Consider the following 24,505-nt stretch of genomic DNA (forward strand, 5'->3'; position numbering starts at 1 on the left):
GCAACCGGAGTTTTACCAGCAAGGCTGGGGAACGGGGTTTCAACTTTCAGTCAGACTTGGCATTTCACTCTTTTCGATTTCCTAAGGACCATAGGTATGTACTTGTGCATAAGTACCATTCACTACAAGCTATTGTTATCCCACATCCAAGGGATATAAACTCCCATTTTGCCCTGTCAGTCTGGATGAAGACCACCCGCTTGGGCTAGGAGATGATACCTTACCCAGCACCTCCAATCAAGGTGCCATCTGCAAGGATCCATGGTCCAGTCACGTCAGTGATGCGAACGAACAGATATCCCAGCCTCGTTTGCCTCCATATTCAACGCCCATATCTTAGAGTGGGTCAAATCCGTAGGGGAACAACGGCTGGTGCTTGAGGAGGTTGACGTTCAGCATGCCGGCACTGACTTATTTGCGACTTGACGGATACGCTGTCTTTGACTGTGTAGATAAGTGATTGTTAGCGAAGCTGGATATGCTGGTATATGCCAATCGGTCCTCTATGGCAGATTTTTACCACTGTCGAGAACAGATGAAGGAATTAGGCGGACTCAGCGGCCTAGAGGCTTAGACATGTCACATCACAATTCTTGGTAAAAGCATAGGTATAATTTGTTTCCGATTACACCTTTCTAGTATTCTAGTATAGTGGATGGGTTGAAATCTCCCAAAATCGCCTTTAAGACGGGGTCATTTGAAATAGAAAGGTGCATAGTTACGAGTCAAATAGTCTTCTTTTCCTCAGAGATAGGGGTGGAAAGTTCGAACTGTAAACAGCCCCATTTCATCCTTCCGCTTATTAAATGTCGAGGTCAACCAAGGGCGTCTGCGGTCAAGGCTTGCCGCTTCACCAACCAAAGACATGTTGGAATAGAAATAAACGCCTAGTTGCAAGTTCGGCAGAAGGAAAGACAGACACTGGCAGAACTGTACTCGTTTTTGTTTTGCTCTTCGAACCTGAAATGTTGATCTGCCCATGTTTGTTCTAGGCTTACATTGGAAAATCCATACCCACCTCCGCACTGTATGCTCCTGGCTCCATTAATCGTCTCCATGAGACACATTTTCTCGGGGTTTCAATCCTCGACCTCACTTGCCGACCAGTTCAAAACTTGCGGGAAGCAAACCACCAAAAACTTCCACATCCTGCACAACCCAGATATTGCGCGCAACTCCACACAGTCCACTGGTACCTGCTCCTCGTCTCATTTCGTCTCGGCGTGGCGCGATCCGCTGCCACAAAAGGGTATATCTTGACTGTTTCAAACAATCCCAATATCCAAGGTAGATTGAATCCCTCTAGAAGAAGAGGTAAGCGATGAGGAAGCTGATTAGACATAGAGCAGCCACGAGTTGCAACGGAACCCCTGATTCGTGGCTTTGCTGTACCACTGCCTGGACTTTCTCATTCGCCTCCTGTGCCTTTCGCTGCCGGACTTGGGGGTCTTTCAGTTGGCTTGTCAGGCTTTGAATCTGAGCCTTTGCGGCTGCTAACTGGTCCTTCAGCTCCTCGTTTGATGTGGGAACAGCGCTGGCAACGGTTGAAGCGGCAGCGGTGAGGCCAGTCGCTTCCGCAACATTTGTCACAGATGACTTGACGGACTCGGCGGCTGACGCGTTGGTTGAGGTTTGCTGAGCGGGTGAGCCGAATTGCGGGGTCGGGGAAGAGTAGGCTGGCGGTTGCTCTTCATGAGAGGATACACCGTTGGGGGTAGCTGCGGTAGCAGGCAGGAAGTTGACACGGATCTTCCTCTCCTGGATGGATCCTTTGGCTGTCTTCTCGACCGTCTGCCAAAGGGTTGTGACATTGGGATCTTGATCGGCCGAAGTGAGGACGGACTGGACGAGGAACTTATCCCGGCATTTGGCGTCGAGTGGAGGTTCTTCTTTCATTGCTTGTAGGAGAACTATCATGGTCAGCGCCGGGGAGTATACGCCAGAGTACCAGGTCACACCTTGAACGTCGACGGATTCATTGGGCGCGATGATGCCCGAGTTCGGTCGCACACAGTATCTGATCCGATGTTAGACGAGTGTCTTTTATTCCTTTCTCTTTCTCAGGCGCAAAACTCACTGCTTAGGGGCTGTAGTCTTGACCTATTTGCCATCTGTTAGCATGCGGATAATCAGTTGACCGATTGAGAAATCTCGTACCTTGAAGGCCACGGGTTGGCTATTGGGGTTTGTAAGTTTGAGGATCTCGCTAACTTCGCGATTGAAAGGGCCTGCTCAAAGCGTGAGTATGTGTCGAGTTAGAGAAGTACGAGGACTGACGTCGAAAGCCCAGTTCGGCTGGCAGGAGATCTACAGACATGGTAGATTGTCGACAGGAACAATGCGCAGTCCAACGGCGAGGAGAACAGCAATTGGAGGCTCTTAGAGACGACGATGGAAGGATGCTAAAGTAAAGGATTGCTGAGACCGTGTCAAATTGATAGAGATGTTGAGTGGATTGTTCAGCAGACTTAGTAGTTTAGCGAAGTCAAGGAAGGAGAAGGCCTATGACGACCAGAGTGATGCGCAGTTACTCGGGATTTGAAGTGGCTGGAAGTCGATTACTGGTGATTAAGGCGACAAATCCGACTCAGGGGATCTGGCGACTGGGTCACTAAGGAGCTGCAGATATTATGGGGGGGGGAATGGCGCCTCCAAGGACGCACTTAGAGTGTGTGATGACGCTGATGGCAAAAGCCCGCTAACTGTTCAAGGCCTCCCTACCGTACCCAAGCACCCAAGATGCCTTCATAGGGTATAAGACCTAGGCTCGCGGCTCGCGACTCGCGAGCCCGCCAGCCTGCCAATCCACCCGCGCCCAGCCCGAAAAGTGTCCCGCATCAACCACTTTAACTTATTCCTCCGTAAAATCACGCCAACTCCCCGCACCCTCGTCGTTGCTATCGAGCATTTTGAGTGTTTGCTGCCTGTGTACCAGTTAGACAATCGCTAACAGTGTTCCCATTCTCTCACTACCCTGTCTTCACCTTCACCGTCACCCTCACACTTAAACCGCTATTTCTACCGCCTCCTCATCTGTTCAAGGATCCTCCACTTCCAGATTAGACTACGCCCCCCTCCATCCTCGTTCACACCAGCCTGACCCCGGTCAAATCATTCATTACAGGAACCTCCCAGACTACGCTGAAAGAAACGATGGCGACGTCTGATCTGGATCAACTGGTCATGATGGGCTTTGACAAGGAACGCGGTGAAATGGCATTGAAGAGCACAGGTAGTTGTAAGTATCCCAAATCTTCTCTTCCTTCACTCTGTGCTGAAACGATGCAATAGTGGCAGACGCAATCGACTGGCTCGATGCAAACTCCTCAAAGTCTCTGGAAGATCTCAAGGCCGAGAAGGTCGCAGCCGCAGAGGCAAAAGCTGCAGAGGCAGCCGAGGAGGCACGGAGCCTTGTGTGTAACGAATGCGGGAAAAAGTTTAAAGGGACCGCTCAGGCAGAATTCCATGCATCAAAGTCTGGCCATACCGATTTCGCAGAGTCGACCGAAGAGATTGCCCCCTTGACTGAGGAAGAGAAACAGGCCAAGCTAGCAGAGTTGAGGGAGAAACTGGCCGCTAAGCGAGCAGTCCAGTCCGAACAAGACAAGGTCGACAAGAAGCGCAATGAACAAATCAACCGCAAGAAGACCAAGGAAACCGAAGATCTCAAAGAGCAACTCAAGGTCAAGGAGCAGATCAAGGAGGCCGAGAAGAAGAGACGAGAGAGGCAAGAGGACATTGAAGCGAAGAAGCGGATTCAAGCCAAGATCGCGGCCGACAAAGAAGAACGACGACTGCGAGCAGAGCGGGAAAAGGCTGAGCGAAGTGGCACAGCACCTCCAGTTGCAGCTGCAGCACCTCCTCCACCAGCGGCTCCAGCAGCTTCCAAACCAGCGTCGGAGTATACAGAGACACGGTTAAGGCTACAGACATCGTCGGGAAATATTATGAAAACTTTCCCCGTCGGAACAACCTTGTTCGAGGTGGCGACCGCTGTGGCCGAAGAAATTGGTCGGGATGTCGAAAGTTTTACGCAGAACTTCCCAAGAAAGGTTTTCGACCGGGAGTACTTTGGAGAGAGCCTGAAGGACCTGAAGCTCGTGCCCAGTGCCAGTTTAATTGTGAAGTAGGTCCGCTTGCGTTTGCTTTGATGCGGCTCTTGATTCTTCATAGCGAAGGCGTCTGAGCTGGGTGGTTTCTTTCGGTGTTGTTTCTACATGTCCTGGTGCTGACCGACATACATAAGGATCTATCCATTGCCCTGGTAGCATTCGGGGTTTCAGAGCTTTTGAGAGAGACATGTAGACAAAGCAGTCCTTTCCCAAGGGATATCCAGCTTGAAAGAAATAGGAGACTTTGAGGGTGGTGCCATATTGTCGGGGAACACTGCCTCAAATTCATCCTGGCGCGATCTGTCCGTCCTGTTGGCCATCCATTCATCGTCTCGTCCCAGATCCCATTTCATGCTTTCGCAAGAAACCACATGGTCCGCCAGTCGACTGAGACCCCCGATTCCTCAATTATTCCTACCCAGGTGTCGACCTCGCGAAAATACCGGTCCGAACGGGGAATGAGGCCACATTCTCTGTATCCTGGTGGAGGAATGTGCAAGAAGTCCAAGATGAGAGGGCTCTCTGGTATGGGAGGTTAGATCTCAAGGATCAATTGCTCGTCAAGGGAGCTCCAGAGATCCAAAGGACCTGACCAAGCCATAGAGATTTCTCTCATTGTCCCAATCTTCGCTCCCAGAACCATTGAGAAGCTAACACAAGTGTCGCAAGCAGAGCTGGCCTGCTGCATTCTTCGAAGAGAGCATCATACGGTATTCTTGACTGGTGACCGGGCTGCATCACCCCAAGTCTTTGAGGGAAAGAGTCCTGTATGAATGGACCATGGTACTTCGAGGCTGAGGACGAGAATATTTCTCTTCGATGCTTGATGATCAACAGTGGTGCTGCCCTTCCTTTTAACACTCACTTAGCGAGCGCCGATTCCGACAGAGGGCACTCTGATGAGAGCATCTCCAAGCCGGTACTGACTTTCTCTGAAGTATCGATTCATAACCCCCATACTGACTGGGTTCCTCGGGCATATGGAATGGGTACTCGAGAGGGAAGTGGCCGAATCTACCGTTGCTGAAGAACTGTCCGAAAGCAAGGAAGACAGCGACGAGATGGAAGACACATGAGACCTCCTCAGTTTCGTTGTGAAATCGTGGCATGAAGCCTCCTGATCATCTTGATGCGTGTCCTGCACTGGATCCGTCTGGACTGCGGCGTCTGAATACGAGGGATTTGTCGCAGTTTGGCGCTGATTCCCACCTGTGATGCCGGGCCACGCTTTCAAAGATCGGCCCTCCTGACTTTCATTCCTCTCATGCGACGCTCTCAGTGATATCACTCCGGCTATTGCAATGCTCCGTGGTCTGACTCTCTGCTTGAGCACCTGCCGCCGTTGTATTGACGGACGCTGTTGATCTTGCTCTTGGACATCATCCGAATGCGAGAAAGTATGTGCCTTTCGTCGGATTGTCATTGTTTGGCCCGTGTGTACCGCAACTTGTGTGAGGGATCTCCGGTGGTTGCTGCCCACGTGTTCTCGCAGGTTGGTGTTGATATGCGATATCCGCTCGTACCGGTCGAAAGCGAAGAATTCATCGTTGTGGCCAAGGGAGACTTGGAGGCTCTCGAGATCTCTGCTTGACCCGTCGGGAGGGAACAGCCATTCGTCGAGCGCGCGTGGTAGCCCTTGTCTCTCTTCAAAGGAGAAAGGTCGAGTCAACAGTGGCTTCAACTAACGAACAGAATGGCTGCTCGACTCACCTTGTCTATATCCTCCCTGTCTGTCCTGCCAACAGATATAATACCGGTCGAAAGCGCCAACCGCATACACAAGAATCTTGTCGACACTCTCCAAGTGCGTGAGCAGGTTATTGACAGGACTCTCTGTTCTTTGTGGATTCGTCACGACCCTGCTTTTGAACAAGTCAGTCTGGCCAGTTCGCCATTGCTTGCTCTCCTTTGTCTCATTCTTTGAAACTTACTCGTCTTCTTCGAAGTCGAAAGTGGCGCAATTCTTGGGAGGTTGAGGTGCCATGGATTGGATTCCCTTACAGGACAAGATGAGGAACGCTTCTTTGGCATTATATCGATCGTCCTTGGCTGGATGTGGCTAAACACCGTCTCTACGAGCCATCACACATTATAATCGAAAGCCCAGAGTGTGTGCTGCTGAGCACCACATCAGCTTCTGAGGCTTGCTGTGGGTCCTGATATCCTACTCGTATCTCTTCATGGCTGATTGCTCCCTATCAGGCCACTCGGCGCATGATATTCGGTCATGAAGCACTGAATGTCGCATCCGAGCTGACCAGCAACCGACATGTATCTCTTACATTGTTTAACAGTCCCACACCTCTGGCTGTGACGGCTTCACGTTCCTACGAGTGTACAAGTCGTAAAGCAGTGCTAGCGCTTCCATCGCCAGCCCTTGAAAGATATTCTGGAATGTTTCAAGTTTGACATTTCAAAACTACAAAGAGATCTGCGACCATGTGCTTCGAGCTGCAGCGTATGCGATACGCTCGGAACGGACTTTTCGGTTCCAGTCAGACTTGGTATATGATGGTATTCTTTGTGCCTCTATTGACTATCTCAAGTGGTTTGTTTTGCCTGCTCTTGCTGTCGCAGAACCGGGTCCTTTTTCCATCTCTTTTCCCTCCTCCACAACTCGACTTCCAATACCCTCGTTCCCTCGGGAACCTTTGCTCGCAGGCCGTCATCGTCGCAATCGAAATATAGCGCCCACAATCCCCGGTCTTCCTCCACGACCACAAAGCCCTCCCATCCGTCCAGAGTCATTCGGTGGTCTTGCCTTGTGCAGTCCCACGGCCCTGTCATATTGGGTTGAGCGTCCACCCGCAGACCATATTTGACTTCGTACGTCTGCTTGTCGATGTAGATCCAGTTCAACATGGGCGGGTCATCGGAGATTGTCGATACGAGGCCTTCATACTTTGTATCGGGGTATGGGAGGAAATATCCAGCGAAAGGATGTCCGAACGGTGATGTGTCTGCACTTTGTTCATATCGTTGGTCGTTGTCGTCATGATCATAGTCACTGTAGAGATCTTTTGACTTTGCAACGGGCTTGTCGACGTAGAGCTGGACGGTCATCCGCGTTAGTGACCATGCAGACTCAATTCAATCATGGAATTCCTCGCTGTACAACGAGAGGGGGGAAGAGGGAGTGTAATGTTCTCACCCACTTTGTGATTTCGCAAGACGATCCGGCGACCATCAATCTCTTGACTTCTGCTCGACGCCTTGACACATGTCGCGACCAGATTGCATCGTCGCGCGCGATGTTCTTCTCGTCTATCCTTTGACTGGCCCTGACGGATTGCTTCGGCCGTCGCCAGCATTGCTGGGCACGTTACCAGCGCAACGACCAAGGAGAGGACCATGCTCGCTCGAACGGACACGTGAGACTGTATGTCCTGGTTTCAGAGTTGCGAGGTGGGCTGATTCTTCCCGATCTGTGGGATACAAGTACTGTAGCGAGCGGATACAAGTATAGGGGGGGATCGAGGCGCCTCTTTATGCTTCGCGAGAGGCTGGCTAGGTGGTCTGCTCTTACCGCCAACTTGGTCCTTGTTCTTGTAGTGAAGTCGCCATCGCTGGGAGTTGACTGTCCTGTTATTGTATTTGCTGTCGTGCATTGAATGGATCCCAAACCCCAGTCAGGCCACACTTATTCTGACACCATAAGGTGGCGAGATCTGGGGGATTCGGTCTGGAACATGAAGGGTTGGGGGAGTTTCAGGTCCCAGAAGAAGTTGAACTGTCTCAGCCTTGCGACTCTCCCCGTTTCTGGTCCAGGCCTATCTCGGTAGAAATGCTCACGAACTCATCAGGCCACAGTCATCCAGTCAAGGCGCTTCTCGTCTCTCTGCAAATGATGGAGTGGGACACCTCTGAAAATGTGCGATGGGACACTCCAGAAACAGAAACCCCTTACTCCGTGACTCTGTCGCTCGCTTCTCTGTTCTCCGTACTGTCGATGTCGTTTCAGAGCGGCGATATCTCAGCTTCGACGAGAACATAAAAGATCAGAGGATGTCGCTCCTACTGAGACACATTTTCATCTTCATCACAACAACAACGACAAAACCAAAAGGCCAATTCATAGATTGCTTAGTCGTCTGGTACGACTCTAACAAGCATTCCCTTGTCCTAATATTGCCTAATTTTGAACACCATCTTCCCGGATCTCTTTTGACTTCGAGCCTATCCTTATTCATCTTTCCTCCAATATCGTCAAAATGTCTGCCACGTATGAAATCTCCTCGAGGTCTCTTGCAGAATCAAAAGTCTGACCGCGTTCCAGGGCTACATACGGCAACGCCGCGGACAAGGGCTATTCCAGCGGCAGCGAAGATGGACAAGCCACAGGCCAGCGAAAGGCGCTGGCTACGACCAACGGCGCCAACGGGTCATCAGCGCTACCATTGCCACCAACTTCGGATTACCTGTCGCAACCTGCGGGTATGTTTCCCCTGCATTCTCTTCTCCACTGTACCTTTAGTGTCTGCTGGTGACTGACTTCATCTCCACAGGGGGTCTGCTGAAGGGTGCAACAGACGAGAATGGTCACCTCAAACCCGCTGCGCTCATGGTTGGCCTCAAACTGGATCTAGAGGCAGAGGTCCATTTGACAGCCCGCATTCGTGGTGACATCACGATTGGCTTGTACTGAACTGGCGTAAAGATGAAGGTGATTGATTTGCTCCAATCACGACAACGGAAGGCAAGTTGCCTGGCTCGCTGGCTGCAGGTTCAGCCCAGGAGAAGGTGACAGGGCCTCTCGAAGGTGCGATCGCGGGAGAAAGGGGACCCTTCAGGCTAGAAGGGTGGTCCAGTCAAGCACGAAACATCCTCGACCTAGATAGATCTGAGACGAGACTTTGATGATGTATCGGTGTCGCTGTCAGGGTCACCCGTATGTGCACCGACTACCATAGACCAGACCAAGGAATACAAATCCCAATGTCTTCAGCTGAGAAAGTTAGAAACGTGTTCGATTAGTACCCAGCTACCAGGATCTACAGTACAACAAACGGTGAAATAGTGCATTATCCGTGCCGACTTATTGCTGTTTTAATGGTGGTTTGAGACTAGCCATACATAGCCTAGTCGAGGGGTGTCACCCCCATCCCATCTACTTGGTACAAGTACTCGGACTGACCTTGACTTTGTACCTGCTTCCCGGCGATCTCGTCTGCAACTCCTGACAACCGCCTACCAACCTTTCGAGATCCGCCCAGCTCAAAGTCAACGAGCACCAGGATGTCTACCGCCACGGAGACACAGTCCATAAGTCGCGCCCGTCGAGCAAATTACTCTACCACCACCAAGGCCGAGGACAGAGGTACATCGGAAGAGCTGGACCACAAAAAACGATCTGCTGAAGACAAATTTTTTTGGACATACACGGAGGAACCTCACCGCACACGGCGACAAGCTATCATAAAATCACACAAGGAAATCTTGCAGTTGTGCGGTCCAGAACCCTTGACAAAATATGTCGTCCTCTTTGTCGTCTTGTTACAAGTTTTCTGCGCCTATCTCCTCAAGGACTCCCCTGTTTTCTCATGGCGGTTCTTCCTTACGGCATACATAGTTGGCGCCACTGCGAACCAGAATCTCTTTCTCGCTATCCACGAGATCAGCCATAATTTGGCGTTCCGGACAGCCATTTACAACAGACTTCTGGCCATCTTCGCAAATCTTCCTATCGGAATACCATACTCGGCTGGGTTTCGACAGTACCATTTGACCCATCACAAGTCGTTGGGCGTGGATGGTGTCGACACAGATCTTCCTACAGCACTTGAAGCAATCTTCTTGGACTCAGTCTTCGGCAAGGCATTCTTTTGCACCTTTCAACTCTTGTTTTACGCTATTCGTCCGATGATGGTGTACAAGATTCCCTTTGGACCAATTCACCATTGCAACATCGCTGCTCAAGTTGTCTTCGATATTCTGATCGTTCGATATCTGGGCTGGAAAGCTTTGTCCTACTTGATAATGAGTTCATTCCTGGCTGGTTCGCTCCACCCGTGCGCTGCACACTTCATCTCAGAGCATTATGTCTTTGCCAAATCCACTCTGCAGCTCGGAAAGGTTCCGAAAGATGTACCTATTCCCGAAACTTATTCTTACTACGGCCCGCTTAACGTTCTCACTTACAATGTTGGGTATCATAACGAACACCACGACTTTCCAGCCATCCCCTGGACTCGATTACCCAAGGTCTATGATATTGCGAGAGAGTTTTATGAGCCTTTGCCGTGTCACAAAAGCTGGCCTTTGGTGTTATGGCAGTTCATCACTGACAAGGAAGTCGGGTTGTGGTGTCGAGTCAAGAGATCAGAAGGTGGACGCATCGTAGGAGGTTGGCAAGATGCTGAGGTACAGAGTTGATTATCAGCTTATCTACATGCCTCTGACCAGATAGACACAGCACATATATAGAGATGAGGATACGAATTCACATGACTGAATTTTCCGTGGTGCAAGGTTGTTGCCTGCCAAGTTTCAACTCGAGTCGAAAAATGGAGTATCACTGACTCGTTTACGTCTTCGCGACTTCATACATATCCCATTCTCTTCAAAGTCTGCCATTCTCTTCCAATCTATGAGTACGCCTACTAAACCTTGCAGAATGCCGTCATCCGCAGCGGGATGCTCCTCGTCTCGTCGAGGGAGTGGTCGCCGTGGCCGGGCTAGAGGACGATCGAACGGAGGCACATCTCGGTCTCACTCCGCCCAACAGGGCACCCAGTCCTCTCGATATTGGCGAAATCGAAGAACATCATCTGCGACTCCATCCCAAGCTGCCTCGAGCGATCGTCCAACCCCTATCCGTTCCAATCTCTCCCCCCAACGAGAAGAGAGGTCCATCTCCGTGTCCCGAGATGAGGACTTTCTGGAGCAGGTGATTATGGCTGTCGACATCAAGGGCAAAGGCGAAATAGGTTGTGGGTACTACATTGCGGGCGAGGAGAGACTTTTGTGCATGGAGGAGGTTGTCGGTGGTGCCGCAGATGTCGTTGAAACATGTATGAGCTGTGTGACCTTCATGTTGACCACGATCTGAGATCCTGGCAGTGAAATTGGACCTCCAGCCGACAACAATGATCCTCTCTCTTCGCTCGGAAGCTACCTCAGACTTTGCCGATGCTGGATTGCGTCAAAACGTGTCTCTGGTGGACAGTGGTAAGGCGGTATCATTCACAAGATGGAGTAACAGCTGACCCAAGGCAGACGACGATCGACAGCCTCTCCCGTATCAAATCGAAATACGACCGACACCAGACTTTAGCTACGAGGATGCTCTGAATAAGCTGATCGGACTTTGTTCTTTGGCAGAGAATCCTACCACCCAGTTTCTCGTCCCAGGCGACTCCATGGCATACGACGAAAGGTTGGAGCCAGAAGATCTCGGTCTCACGAAGCGACGAGGCAAGCTGATGCAAATCTCCTCGCGTTTAAATCTCGACAACAAAATCAGCATTGGCTGTGCTGGTGCCATCATCTCTTGGTTGCAGCGGAGACGATCAGCTGCCTACCTGCCAGGAGATCCAGATGCCAACCAGACTTTCCGTATTGCCCGACTCGAAATGTTCAGCCTCCACGGGACCATGCTCGTGAATAGTGACACTCTTGTCTCGTTGCAAATCATCCAGCCAGAGTCTCATCCAAACGCGTTCAACCAAGGGCCTGGGGCCTCAGGGGGGAAAGAATCACTGTCGATCTATGGCCTCTTCCAGCACCATGCACGAACTCCACAAGGAAAGGCACGCCTGCGACGAGCATTCCTGAGGCCGTCTCAGGATATCGAGCTGATCAACACTCGCCTCGATTTTATCTCAGCGTTTGTCCGGCCGGAGAACCAATCGGTGCGTGACCAACTCAACAAGAGCCTCGGGCGGGTCAAAAACATGCGGAATACCGTCACTCTTCTTCACAAGGGGATCGACAGCGGAAAGGCCAAGCAGAACGCGTTCAAAGGCGGAGTCTGGGAGTCTCTTCTGGGCTTCTGCTACCACGCCATCGACATAGCAGAAACTCTCAGAGAGGCTCTGGGCGCGGAGCACCTCCCGTTGTGCGTCCGAGCCGCGGAGGTGCTCGACCGACATAGCCTCAAGAGAATTGGTCGCATGGTGAACGAGATTGTTGACCGTGAATCATCTATCGACCAGCATCGTACCGTCGTAAACCGGGGCGTGAACCAAGACCTGGACCAGTTGAAAGATGTCTATGATGGGATGGAGGACATTCTCAACGAAAAGGCTCGCGACATCCAGCTGACGATCCCTCCACACCTCAACCTGGAATTGAACGTCACCTATCTGCCACATCTTGGCTTTCACCTCACCGTCCCACGGGATCCGGCCACAGGCCAGGGGGTCTATGCCGGGCAAGAATTGGCGTGGCAGCTGATGTTCACCACACCGGCCCAGATGTACTACAAGGACGCGACGATGCACGAAATGGACCACGAACTCGGCGACCTGTACTCTGCGATCTGCGACATGGAGGTCGAAATCGCCTACGACTTGGCACAGAACGTGCTCCGGGACGAAGATCTTCTCACGGCGGCATCTGACATCTGTGGTGAATTGGACTGTTCGTTGGCCTTTGCCCACGTCGCCCATCAATACCGTCTGAGTCGGCCCAAAATCACGCAGGACAACATCATCGAGATCAAGGAAGGGAGACATCTGCTCCAAGAGATGACGGTCCCGTCCTTTGTGGCGAACGACACCTTGATAGTTGGAGGAGATGGAGACGGAGACACTGATCCGACAGGACCCAGCATGATCTTTTTGACAGGCCCGAATTATTCGGGCAAATCGGTCTATCAGAAGCAGGTTGCCCTGGCAGTATACATGGCCCAGATGGGATCATTCCTCCCCGCCGACTCGGCCACCATTGGCATTACCGACAAGATCCTCACGCGCGTCACCGCCCGGGAGACCGTGTCCAAGGTCCAATCAGCCTTCATGATCGAGATGCAACAGATTGCCATGGCTTTGAATTCATGCACGCGACGGAGTTTGCTGGTGATTGACGAATTCGGGAAAGGTACCGACACCTTTGACGGGGCCGGGCTCGCTGCAGGAGTGGTCCATCACCTGCTTTCTCTGGGAGCTCAAGCCCCAAAGACGCTCGTTGCTACACATTTCCACGAAATATTCGAGCTGGGCCTCTTCCGCGAAGCGAGGAACCTCGCCTTTGCGCACATGGAGGTGCAGGTCGATGAAAGAGACAGCCCTTGTGCCGGCGAAGATAATAGTCAGGTTACCTATCTATTTAATCTTCGTCCGGGCCGTAGCGACCTGTCCTACGGTGTCCAGTGTGCCGCGATGAACGGTGTCCCAGCAGAGATTGTCGAGCGAGCAGTTGCGATAGCTCGTCTCGCGCAGCAAGGGGAGGATCTTGTGGCGACATGCTCGGCGTTGAAGGAGGATGAAGTTGAAGAGTTGAGGAGTGCGGAGCGGGCATCGCGGATGTTTCTGGGTGAGGATTATGATCGTGACTGGACGGAGGAGGAACTCTTGTCTTCCCTAAGCGCCATGCTGGAGATCGATACAGTTTCTGAAGAGACGACTATTATCTCGGAGTGAGCTCACACGGATCACAACTGGCATGTGTGGTAGCATTCATGCCCTTCTGTTTGCCCCAGTTTTTGCACTTTGCGATGAAATCTGGAGCCACAAAAATAATGATGATAGAGCCCAGCCAGTTCCAAAAAATGTCCATCACGTTCGAGCGAACGCTTCCGCTCATTCCACATCCTCTCATCAAGTGGCCCAGGAACATTGTGCTGATCATAAAGTCGCCTGCCCCCAGACGTCGAAGAACGATCTTGGCAATCTCCTCCGGCTGCTGCGGCTTGTCGTCCTTTTCGAGTTGCATCGTCAAACTGGGTTTGATCTTGTTCTCATTGTCCAGCCCTGGCGAGATGATGCCCATGGGAAACACGATGTGGACTTTCATGTCGGCGTCCGGCACAGGACCTGAGGACGGGTTCTGGCGAGATCCGTTATACACCTCGACCTCTTGGTTCAACGAATCGGCCAAGGCCCGCATGGCCGCTTTGCAGGGTGAATATGGGCTGTAGCCTGCCACAGGGAACAAGGCCAGAACAGAGGACGTGAATATCAGGTGTCGAGTCGGTCTCGGTCGAGATGCCGACTTGTTCTCATCACCCGAGGCCTTGGGGGATGGTGTCTTCCACATGTTGATGGCGGCATGGGCCATCCACGCGCTGCTCCAGTAGACCGTGTCCATCTGATCCTTCAGTTTATCCACAGGCGCATCCGCGAAGAATGACGGATAACAGTGCCCCGCGCAGCAGAAGATCAAGTCCGGCGCCTCCCCGTTATTCCACGTCTTGATTTCCTCCAAGATCTTTGGTGCCGACTCCGGAGCGCGGAGGTCAAAGGAGAGAGAGAGGAAGCGTTGGGACTGGGCGTTTTTGGCACGGCTCGCGAGGGTCGTAACGGCGGTCTCGAGTTTTGGGACGTTCTGCGCGACAATGACCACGTTGGCGCCCCGGGCGGAGAGTTCTTGCGCGAGGGCCAGTCCGAGACCTTGGGAGCCGCCGGTCACCACGGCCGTGAGCCCCTCGACGGGGAAGTGGTTTTTGGACGAGAAGAGCATTCTGGCCACGAGCAGCGTAGATAGTAGGACGATAACGGCGGAAACAGTGAGGGTCGGGGAGGTTCCTTGCGACCACCAGTCCGAAGACATCAGAGGGACTCGGTCTCCCTCACAGAGATTTCGAGCTTCGAATCACGAGTGCGGTGATAGAGGAGTGCTGGAAGCATGGAACCTGCGGCTGGCGGTGCTCATCGACCGTTTCTCCTTTACTCCAATTGCGTCTGGGGTTCTAGGGCAAACGCTAGGGAGTAACGGGAAAGAAAAAATGTTTAGGGGCCTCCAGGTACCGCTTAAAGCATATTTCGACTTCCCAAATCGTGTCTCTTTGTGCATCCCCTCGGTGAAGTAATGGCCGAGGTCGGTACATGGCCCTTCCGAATGTTTAACGACATCATCTTTTGTTTACCTCATCAACAAGACTTCTCTCGAGAAGCCTGAAGACAAATGATAGTGCCGGCTGGCAACCAGCTGGCACCCAGCCCGAACCAGCAAGCTGGCAGGGTGTGCTTAACGTCCAGATTTCGCCGGACGAAGATTATCAATGCGGTTTGATCATGAAAGCGTGGAGGAACGATCAGCCATTCTCATTGTATGGGATGTTTCCCCGTTTCGCTGGTTCTACACTAATCTCATAATCTAGTTCAAAAACCAACTACTACAAAGACTTACACGGTACTGGTATCCGCGGCTCTGCACCTATGACTCTTCCCCCATTACCGCCTTTACCGACCAATTGGCTGAAGGAGTATTTGAGCGAGAGCGCGCAAAATTGAGCTGGGCTGGGGGAGAGGGTGGCTTCTCGTTTCGTCTAAACATAACAGAGGAACAGTCAAGAGCTTTCTTTAGTACAAGAGTGTCAGTGAAATGTGCCTTGGACCATCGGCAGCGGTTTGCGATCTTGAGTTGTGTGATAACGAAAATGGGGTCAGGCCATAAAATGGTGGTTGATGTCGATGTAATCCAGCCGTGTTCGACCATGTCACATACAATCACCCACCTATTGATGTCAGCAAGCCTCTTTGATCCCAAAGAAAGATTGCAAGGCGCTTACACCAGTAACGGCATCCGGGTCCGCCGCCCGACATGTCATATCGAAAGCGACAAGCATCACGAATGTGCTTTGCAACATCACAAACTCTGAAGAATTTTGCCCGCGGGAAATCCCATTTTCGAATGGCCGAGGTACTGAGCAGATAAAGCTGTCGTGTCCACTCCAAAATGCCGTCGATGAAGCCAGGTTCGGCTCTCATGTTGATTTGAAATGATCCTTGACTGCCGACAAGAACGAGATATATGGACCAGTAATTGTCGCCAGTGGTCGGACCGGCAGGTTCTGAGGTGTGTACAACCACCCGTACAATCTCAACCTGCCGAGCATCAATCTCGAGGGTATCAGGCGACACGATGGTAGACATGGGGGTCATTACACATGGGACAAAGTTGTGGCCACCTGCTTATAATTTCTCAAATACCAGAGCACGAAAGTCGCCCATGCATTTGCCTTGGAAATTTCAGCAGCCAAAGAATGGAAGATTCTCGCGGCGATCGAACCGATCAGGTTGTACAAGCAGGGGCAAGCGGGGGACTTTGGTAGACCTCCTCGTAGGCAGGTATGCACCTATTGAGTTCCGAGGGATCTCTCACGTACCGTAGTCTCCGATGGCAACACCTTTACACCAAAGTATACATATTAGGTTTCCCCGGAGAGTGACCATTGATCTAAGAGGTGCGTATTCATCTCGGGGAGTAAGTGGTATCAGCTCTCGTCGCTTGAGGTTTGAAACATATACTCCCCTGCGCATAAAGTATCTTTACTGCTGGGGACTCCCAGTGGATTACCAGTAGGAATACTCGGTATGAGAGGCAGTCTAGACCCTCCTTGCATACTGGGTAAGAGTCTCGCAAATCTCATGGTGTTAAGTGCAATATAGAAGTGAGAAGAAGAGGCGAGTATTATTTAAAATTGGGTGGAGGTTCCAGGTGCGGCTTGGCGGATCTACGTCACCGCAGTTTTTGGCCGCCAAGGCTGCGTCTTCAAAAAAAAGTTTCAATCTGCAAGTGTCGGCCATAGCATTTGGGTGAGCAGCAGGAACATATTACATACGGATACTGATGCGCGGAAGGGAAGACCCCCCTTGCGTACTCCTTCAAGATGGCCAAAAAAAGAAAGGCTGCACGCACGGTGCAAACCTCCGCCCCACGGGGACAAAATGATCGCTATGGCGCCGAAGAAACCTTTGACGACTCGGAAGACGAGTTTTTCGCGGAGAGAGACAAGGTGCTGCTCGATGAGGCACCTGCTGCGAAGAGGAGGAGGAAGCTACAAGACCAAGAGCGCGATCTGGAGCCGTCGGACGAGGAGGTCTACCAGGACCCGGCGAGTGAAGATGAGTCCGAAGATGATGACGAGGGAAGTACTGGCCAGGCTGAAGATGATGGAGAGGAAGAAGAAGGAGATGATGGCAACTGGGGAACATCCAAGGCCGACTATTACAATGCTGATGTGATCGAGACCGAAGCCGATGCGTTGGAAGAAGAACAAGAGGCTAGGAGGCTGCAGCTGAAACAACTCAAGGCCATGACAGAGGCAGATTTTGGGTTCGACGAGAGTGCTTGGATCGGCGACAACAAGCAGTCTCAGGAGAAACGGGCAGCGGTGGAGAAACTGCCCGAACTCCAGATCCCTGAGGATGCGAACGTCGACCAACGGATTAAAATCCTGAAATCGAGATACCCAGAGTTCGAGCCGCTGACGGAAGACTTTCTCTCCTTACAAGACACATACCGGTCACTGAAGAAGGAAGCCGAGATCGAAGGACAACACGATGGCGGTGTCACGCTGACAAAATTTCGAGCCGTGTCTGCATACCTCGGGGCAGTGGCCATGTATCTTGCTCTACTGACTTCCACCAAGACAGGCATGGCGCTGGCCCCGGCAGAGCTCCGAGACCATCCCGTGATGTCGAACCTTGTCCGCTGTCGCCAGCTGTGGCAGGAAGCTGAATCCCTGCAGCCAATAGAACCCGTTGGAAAACCAGAGTTGGAACCACCAGCCGTTGTGTCACAGGATGTACCTAGGGAGATTTCGCGACAACCTGTGAAAAAGAAGTCCAAGACAAAGACAAAGCAGGCGTCTCTGGAGCCACCCTCCGCCCCCGAGATTCAAGAGACGCGCATCAAGTCGAAAAGGGACAAGAAACCAAAGAGAAGTGAATTACAAGAACTACTATCGTCGTCAATGCGGAAATCGACGAATGAAGAAGAATCCGACTTTGGAGACGAGAATCCCCTGACTCAAGAGGAGGCAGCGGAGAAGGCTCGACGCAAGAAGTCTTTGAGGTTCTACACCTCGCAGATTGTGCAGAAAGCCAATAAACGAGGCGCGGCGTCGCGACAGGCCGGAGGTGACGACGATCTGCCTTACAAAGAGCGTCTCCGAGATAAACAGGAACGGCTGATGCGCGAGGCCGAGCAGAGAGGCCGAGCAACCGCGGACGAGCGGGAGGTTCTTGATGGTCAGGACCATGATGACGACGATGGTAGTGACGTCGAAGTCGGCCGGAAAATCAACGACGAGGCCAACGAGTACTACGACATGCTGGTCACCAACGCGCAGCAGAAGAAAGCCGCCAAGCGCGCCCGAGCAGAGGCCTACGCCGAAGCGGCCCGACTCGGCGGCCAGGTGCGCGAGGAGGCCGAAGAGGTGGTTGGGCCGGACGGCAAGCGCAAGATCACGTACGCGATCGAGAAGAACAAGGGGTTGGCGCCCAAGCGGAAGAAGGAGGTGCGCAACCCGCGCGTCAAGAAGCGCAAGAAGTTTGACGAGAAGATGAAGAAGCTGGCGTCCGTTCGGCAAGTGTATAAAGGTGGCGAAGGACGTGGTGGCTACGGCGGCGAGGCCACGGGCATCAAGGCCAACTTGGTCAAGAGCATTAAATTGTGAGGAGCTGACGTGGCGTGGCGTGGCATGGCATGACATGCATGGGCGAGGTCATGGCCTTATATAGGAACCTAGTGGGCTGGACAGTCTGTGTAGCAAAGACACTGTACATCTCTCCCAACCCCCTGTACATGTGCATGCCCGTGTGCGCGCGCGTGTGTAGTGTGTTATCCACTGCTCTTTCTTTTCCCCCTTTAGGATTCCTTCCAAAAGCGGTGGTGTTCTCCAACGTCCCTCTCGGCACGAGGCATGGAAACTATGTATTTGCCTACGAGGCACACGCACCCCCCTCGCTCGTCCGCCTTCGATACGATAGATACGATAAATGTCTAGAAGTGCAGAACTGAGCTCTGAGTTCTGAGTTCTGCGTTCTCAGAAGTATCCCAGCGAATGATGAAGAAGAAAAGGGGGATTTCAAATGATGGCGTGCTCTGTATGTATGGGTGGCTATGCTTTTTTTTTTAAGGCCAGAGGTATGATTTTGTCTGGTCTACCCGATGTACGAGGTACATATCTACACCTATCCGCTTGCTTCTATTGTACCTGCGATCGAGAGATCAACAGGGGACACGACACGACACGACACGACTGGATCTGACATACGACCTCTGCTTGTTTCTTTGGTGTTTGGCAGAGATTGCAGTCAGTGTATATCTTATTTTGTCTTGTCATGTCATGTCCATGTCATGTCTTGGTCTCCCTCAGCCCTCCCCACACCCTTTTATTCCCCTGTTTCTAGGTCGGGTTCCTCTCTAAATCCCCAGAGCCTGTCGGCGCGAGACCGAGTTGGGGTCAAAGTAGGGCCGCTCGCCGAGGGAGACGACGCGATTGCCCTGGCGCTTGCCCTCGTAGTCGTTTGTGGCGGTGTGGAAGACGGAGCGGTTGTCCCAGACGGCCAGGTCGTTCTCGTTCCAGCGGAAGCGCACCTGCAGGTCGTGGTTGTCGGTGATGAGCTGCAGGAAGTAGGCCTTGAGGATCTCGCTCTCGCGCGGCGTCACCTTGTCGATCCACCCATGCTCGATCTGGTGGCCCGCACCGAATAGGCTCTTCCATCCTGTCACGGGGTTGGTGCGCACCACGGGGCTGTGGACAAGTTTAGCCCTAAGGGGACATACAATGGTGATTGTGATGGGGGATGAGGAACTTACTGGGACGCGGTAAAGTCGAGACCCGTGTTCTCGGGCGCGCCACGGTCCTGCTCAATCAGGTCCTCGCCAAACTCCTTTGCCACCTTGACAAAGTTGGGCTGGTGGTGCGTCGCCGTCAACCCTTCGGCCAGCTTCTGGAACTCGGGCGACAAGCGGTCGTACGCCTCATAGCCCGACGCCCACAGCGTGTCGCCGCCGGCGTCTTCGGGCTTCTTGATGATCTTGAGGATGGCGTAGTCCGATGGAATGCGCTCAAAGGTGATGCTATGGACGGGTTAATCATGGAACTTTTCCCCCAAGAGAGCACCTCAAGGACGGTGTAGACATACTCGGCATGCCATCCTTCGCTGGCGAGCACCTTGGACTTGGCGGTGAAGCGGTCCTTGTAAAACTTGCGGTTTTGCTCGGAAGAAATGACCGAGACTTCGTCGTCCAGTTTGCCATTCTCGTCCACGGCGATGCCACGCTTGCTGTTGCTCAGAGCATGACGATGGAGCTGTTATTGTCGGCCGTTAGCTCAAGGTATAGATTTCACCGACGAGGTTTATTGTGCAGGTCGGCAATAACGCCGTCGTTGTCATTCATACCTTGGATGTCTCCGGCTTTCCCGTCAGCTCTCCGAGTTTCTGGCCCAAGACCTTCTGATCGTCGATGTTGAGGTCCTGGTTGCGGAAGAAGACGACACCACGTTGAGACACTGCGGCCAGGGCCATTAGTATGTACTGGCTCAGTGGGGGGAGCTCTCGGGGAACAAACCTAGGATGGCCAAGTCACGGATCTTTGTGTCGTCGTTCAAGATCTGGCTGAGTTGCAAGTCTGGGAACTCCCTGCCAATGACCTTTGTGACATCGAACGATTTGTATTGGTCCAACGAGCCCGAGTACTTGAGCGGCTCCTTGAGCTTGCTTTGGGCGTTGACTTTGGTGACTGGGATGGGCCCAGAACTCGTGTGCGTGAAGAGATCAACGTCAGCTGCTGGAGGTGCCATGTTTGCAGGGTGTCAGGTCGACAAGAAAGATGATCTTCTATACACGGTATGTCTCTTTCAGGTGGTCTTTCCTTCTTTCCCGGTCAGGAAGGATGTTCAGGGATAAGGACTTGAGGATTGGGAAGTAGAGAACAGGGATCCTAGAAGGAGGAAATACCCTGCCCTCATATACACGAGAACCCAGGCCCAGATAACGAACTCTTCTCACAGAACTTCTCCCTGTAGAGCCCTTGAGCGTGCCGATATGCCGTCTGAGCCGCGTCCCTCTTTCATCCTCGCGTCAGGCCTTTCCAAGGAGTAAGTGATTGGGTGAAGGACGAATAATGCGATATGCTCTCGATATTGTGAAATTTGCTGCTTATCGTCCCCAAGTCCACAAACGAACCGAACATACCGGGATTGGGGGACGACGCAGACGAATGGCATGTGTTCATCGGGAAATGGTCACCACAAATCCATATCGTGTCGATATTCGGTTCTCTTCTCACGTTTTTTTTTCTCGCCCAGATACACCAACACGGTAGCGTTAAAGCCTCCAGTCTCGCACGAGAAGGGGCCGGACTGGAACTGGGGCCGGGCTGGGCTGGGCTGGGCCCCCCTCCGCCCTCCTCTCCGAACAACACATCAAGCGAGCCGGTATCCGGTGTCCAGTAGAGAGGAAGGGAAAGGAACATTTCACATCATTTTGGATATCCATGGCGCGATAGCACGAACCGTTAAACCGGACTGTTGTGAATCCTGGGGGGTCCAGTATTGGCCAGGCATCTCGTCAGCTGGGCAGTGTATTGCACCACCAAGAGGGGGAATTGACGAAAAAGACAGAATATCTCCTCAGAATGGCGCCATGGGACGAGATCTGGAGAGGGGTTTCGAGCGGGCTTTGGGCGGTTGGGGCGCGGGAAGCATGTGCTGTGCCAAACTTGAATTATGGTGCCATTCTCTTCACATCGCATCGCAGGAGGAGCAGGCGGAGGCGGAGGAGGAGGAGGGATAGGCGGGGCGAAATCATGTGGATTGTGGAAAGAAGAGGAGAGAACGCTGAGAGGTTCAGTTCATGCAGGGTTGTCGGTTGATAGTTTGATAGTTTCGATAGTGACGGCGCTTGGTTTTCTTGGTCTGTGGTTCGCCATCGACGAATCATGGTTGGCGCTTTCATCTGTCTCCCTCATCATAGGCCTTACATTGCAGATGTCGTGGGATTATAGTGTATTGCGTATGAAATGACAACCAGACGGCAAGAAGAGAAGAGGTTGAAGAGGGAAGTGAGTGGTCCAGATACCTGCACAACCGTCACATTCTATTCGTCTACTCTCCCTTATCAACGAGTCTACATGGCTCTAAACACATTGCAGCAAAACCACTCGTGTACGTCCAACACGGGCTAACCTCAATCATCGATCTCGGTCCACAGATTCTGCAGCTCTTCCATCCCTCTATGTATCCGCACGCCAATGCTAATCCGTCGTCGTGCCTGTCAGCGTTCTTCTGCTCTCAGCTAGCAAAGCGGAAGTCCAAACGCTTGTTGCCCTTGTCAGTGGTCGTGGCAAGATATTCAGCACGCTGCTCTTCCGTCATGGCATTCCAGATCCGGTCCCGGCGCTTGTTGCGTACGACGTAGTAGACTTTTGCAAAAACATAGATGCCTATGTTCACCGCGCAGAGCGAGACAAGGACTCGATTTCCGCGTCGATAGCGTGGTCGATCATCTGGGAAGGTGAGCGGTCAGCATTTAGAATCACAGAAGCCTCAGGTGGGAATCTCGAGACTCACCTTCCCGGTAGATATTGCTGGCAATGATGCCAGAGGTCTGGCATCCCATGTTGTACAGCGCGGCACTCACGGTCCGGCTTCGAACCGAGTTGGAATTCCTCGAGTTCCATCCGACCTGGATGGCATGCGTGCTAGGATACGCAAGGAGGACAGTCATGATACCGAAGGCCGTCCACCTATTGATCGAGTTGATGTCGATCGCGTAGATGTAGGACAGGAAGGGGAGGGCCCATACTTGCGCGAGCAGGCCAAAGATCCACAGCTGGCCCACGATTTCTGCAAGGTAGGTGAAGAGGAGCATTGTCAAGATGTGTCCGACGACAGAAGGGACCACCAGCAAGTTCGTCTTGATGGTGCCGAATCCCAACTGTTTGAGTGATAGGGTCAAGTATTGAGTAGGTGTCGCTGACTTGTTAGTAACAGGTTCTGATCGACAACGAAGGGAACTTACTCATCGGAGTTTGGAAGGTCAACCCAATCAAATACAGAGGCCATAGATCATAATCTGTCAAACTGTGCCAAAGCAGCTTCGGGGTGATGGGCTGTCTGTTGTGCATTGTACTCTTGCTGGGATCTTCTCTGATGATCCTATTGACCATGATGGTCTCCTCGCTATCGTCCCATCAGCTTAGGACTTCTCGGTTAGTTGGTTCAGTACTCACCGTTCTGTAAACCACCCCTTCTTCCCTCTTGACCAGTTGGCAGTTTGACAAGGGCCAGGCGGCATCAACATGAATGCAACCAATCCAAGAACAAGAGTCAGAAGACCCTTTGATTTCGTTAGCACAAGCCGCATGTTATGTCTGTGGGGTATTGTTACCTCGATCAAGAAAAGCCATCGCCACCCGGCGTAGCCAAGGTGCCCTCGCATGCGAAGCAAGCCTGCCCCTAAGAAACTGGCAATGATATCGGCTATCGACATGGCCGTCCACCAGAAGCCGAGTCTGAGAGAAAGTTCACCATGCTTGTAGAAGTATGAGAGGTATAGGATCATCTGGATAAAACATCAGCTTCTGTTTCTTAGAGACGAAATTGACAGGCGTCTTGACATACATCGGGGATAAAACCACCCTGCAGAAGGGCAAGCAGGGCCCTGCAAGTGAGAAAACTGGCTCGACCAGAAAGCCAGAACTGTGAGCCGGCGACAAGAGACCAAAGCACCATCTGGGTAGGAATCCAGCGATCGGGGCCCATCCACTTGGAAACCAGTTGAGACGGGAGCTCGGCGCAAAGGAAGCTGAGTTTGAAGACGGTGTTTCCCCAGTTGTAGTCTGTATGCTATCAGCCAAGGTCTTCATTGCCCAGGAAAGTGGCTGGGCATCACGAACCATTTGTGTCCATTCCAAGGTCACCAAGGAAGTTGTCCGTGACGGCTTGGGTCAGGTTTGAACGGTCCAGCTCCAAGGACATGAACATGACGCAGGCAAAGATCATGATTTTGAAGTCGATTTTTCGTATCAGGGAGTATTCCTCGCGCCATGTCCATCTCGCCGAAGGATCAAATCGTCGGAGATTCTCCCAATCGTCGCGAGGCTGATAGTGTTTGGCCGTTTCAGGGTCATCGAACACGGATGGGAGGGTCGCGATGGCATCAGGGTTGTACCCACGGCCTCTCTGCCACCAGAATTTCTTCTCGTTGGCAGGCACCCCCAGCTCGAGAGTACCGACTGGGGTGGAGGGGATGCTTTCCTTTGAATCAGAGGGGCTCCCATTGAGAACTCGGTTTACCACGATGGTTTCCTCCTTTTCATTCAGGACCGGTCGAACGAAAACGGTCGCCATGTTTCGGAAATTGGATCTGTTGATGTCTCTATTGGTTTCACACCCATGATAGCAGAGACGCCAGGGGTATTTAAACACATCGGGATATGATCTATCAGCAGCAATCCCTTGCCAGGCTTGTAGATAGCTTGTTCGATAGGACCGC

The 24,505-nt window shown here is 52.3% G+C and overlaps 11 protein-coding genes across 11 annotated transcripts; 5 read left to right on the forward strand and 6 right to left on the reverse strand.

Annotated features, from left to right (window-relative positions):
• Window positions 1-1,302: 1,302 nt before the first annotated feature.
• On the reverse strand, window positions 1,303-2,317 carry AYO20_00380 (hypothetical protein; the record flags this gene model as incomplete). Its single annotated transcript, XM_022638691.1, has 4 exons — window positions 1,303-2,017; window positions 2,078-2,100; window positions 2,158-2,228; window positions 2,278-2,317. 4 exons carry the CDS (start codon window positions 2,315-2,317, stop codon window positions 1,303-1,305), a joined length of 849 nt encoding a protein of 282 aa, XP_022505656.1.
• An 836-nt stretch (window positions 2,318-3,153) lies between these two features.
• On the forward strand, window positions 3,154-4,130 carry AYO20_00381 (hypothetical protein; the record flags this gene model as incomplete). The annotated part of the gene is made up of 2 exons (XM_022638692.1): window positions 3,154-3,238; window positions 3,292-4,130. The coding sequence occupies 2 exons, from the start codon at window positions 3,154-3,156 to the stop codon at window positions 4,128-4,130; spliced, it is 924 nt and encodes a 307-aa protein (XP_022505657.1).
• Window positions 4,131-4,977: 847 nt separating this feature from the next.
• On the reverse strand, window positions 4,978-6,096 carry AYO20_00382 (hypothetical protein; the record flags this gene model as incomplete). The annotated part of the gene is made up of 3 exons (XM_022638693.1): window positions 4,978-5,756; window positions 5,823-5,971; window positions 6,044-6,096. The coding sequence occupies 3 exons, from the start codon at window positions 6,094-6,096 to the stop codon at window positions 4,978-4,980; spliced, it is 981 nt and encodes a 326-aa protein (XP_022505658.1).
• A 557-nt stretch (window positions 6,097-6,653) lies between these two features.
• On the reverse strand, window positions 6,654-7,175 carry AYO20_00383 (hypothetical protein; the record flags this gene model as incomplete). Its single annotated transcript, XM_022638694.1, has 1 exon — window positions 6,654-7,175. The coding sequence occupies one exon, from the start codon at window positions 7,173-7,175 to the stop codon at window positions 6,654-6,656; it is 522 nt and encodes a 173-aa protein (XP_022505659.1).
• A 1,148-nt stretch (window positions 7,176-8,323) lies between these two features.
• Window positions 8,324-8,757, forward strand: AYO20_00384 (hypothetical protein; the record flags this gene model as incomplete). The annotated part of the gene is made up of 3 exons (XM_022638695.1): window positions 8,324-8,334; window positions 8,389-8,546; window positions 8,618-8,757. 3 exons carry the CDS (start codon window positions 8,324-8,326, stop codon window positions 8,755-8,757), a joined length of 309 nt encoding a protein of 102 aa, XP_022505660.1.
• A 590-nt stretch (window positions 8,758-9,347) lies between these two features.
• Window positions 9,348-10,484, forward strand: AYO20_00385 (hypothetical protein; the record flags this gene model as incomplete). The annotated part of the gene is made up of 1 exon (XM_022638696.1): window positions 9,348-10,484. One exon carries the CDS (start codon window positions 9,348-9,350, stop codon window positions 10,482-10,484), a length of 1,137 nt encoding a protein of 378 aa, XP_022505661.1.
• Window positions 10,485-11,004: 520 nt separating this feature from the next.
• AYO20_00386 (hypothetical protein) lies at window positions 11,005-13,693 on the forward strand (the record flags this gene model as incomplete). Its single annotated transcript, XM_022638697.1, has 3 exons — window positions 11,005-11,122; window positions 11,172-11,279; window positions 11,328-13,693. 3 exons carry the CDS (start codon window positions 11,005-11,007, stop codon window positions 13,691-13,693), a joined length of 2,592 nt encoding a protein of 863 aa, XP_022505662.1.
• Window positions 13,694-13,729: 36 nt separating this feature from the next.
• AYO20_00387 (hypothetical protein) lies at window positions 13,730-16,147 on the reverse strand (the record flags this gene model as incomplete). Its single annotated transcript, XM_022638698.1, has 3 exons — window positions 13,730-13,774; window positions 13,833-14,857; window positions 15,784-16,147. The coding sequence occupies 3 exons, from the start codon at window positions 16,145-16,147 to the stop codon at window positions 13,730-13,732; spliced, it is 1,434 nt and encodes a 477-aa protein (XP_022505663.1).
• Window positions 16,148-16,884: 737 nt separating this feature from the next.
• Window positions 16,885-18,675, forward strand: AYO20_00388 (hypothetical protein; the record flags this gene model as incomplete). The annotated part of the gene is made up of 1 exon (XM_022638699.1): window positions 16,885-18,675. The coding sequence occupies one exon, from the start codon at window positions 16,885-16,887 to the stop codon at window positions 18,673-18,675; it is 1,791 nt and encodes a 596-aa protein (XP_022505664.1).
• A 749-nt stretch (window positions 18,676-19,424) lies between these two features.
• On the reverse strand, window positions 19,425-20,808 carry AYO20_00389 (hypothetical protein; the record flags this gene model as incomplete). The annotated part of the gene is made up of 5 exons (XM_022638700.1): window positions 19,425-19,755; window positions 19,821-20,084; window positions 20,150-20,316; window positions 20,408-20,517; window positions 20,577-20,808. The coding sequence occupies 5 exons, from the start codon at window positions 20,806-20,808 to the stop codon at window positions 19,425-19,427; spliced, it is 1,104 nt and encodes a 367-aa protein (XP_022505665.1).
• A 1,491-nt stretch (window positions 20,809-22,299) lies between these two features.
• Window positions 22,300-24,360, reverse strand: AYO20_00390 (hypothetical protein; the record flags this gene model as incomplete). The annotated part of the gene is made up of 7 exons (XM_022638701.1): window positions 22,300-22,514; window positions 22,579-22,983; window positions 23,030-23,190; window positions 23,241-23,347; window positions 23,399-23,572; window positions 23,632-23,849; window positions 23,907-24,360. 7 exons carry the CDS (start codon window positions 24,358-24,360, stop codon window positions 22,300-22,302), a joined length of 1,734 nt encoding a protein of 577 aa, XP_022505666.1.
• Window positions 24,361-24,505: the final 145 nt, after the last annotated feature.

This window comes from Fonsecaea nubica (genome assembly GCF_001646965.1).
Source record: "Fonsecaea nubica strain CBS 269.64 chromosome Unknown Scaff1, whole genome shotgun sequence".
Classification (NCBI taxonomy): Eukaryota; Fungi; Ascomycota; class Eurotiomycetes; order Chaetothyriales; family Herpotrichiellaceae; genus Fonsecaea; species Fonsecaea nubica.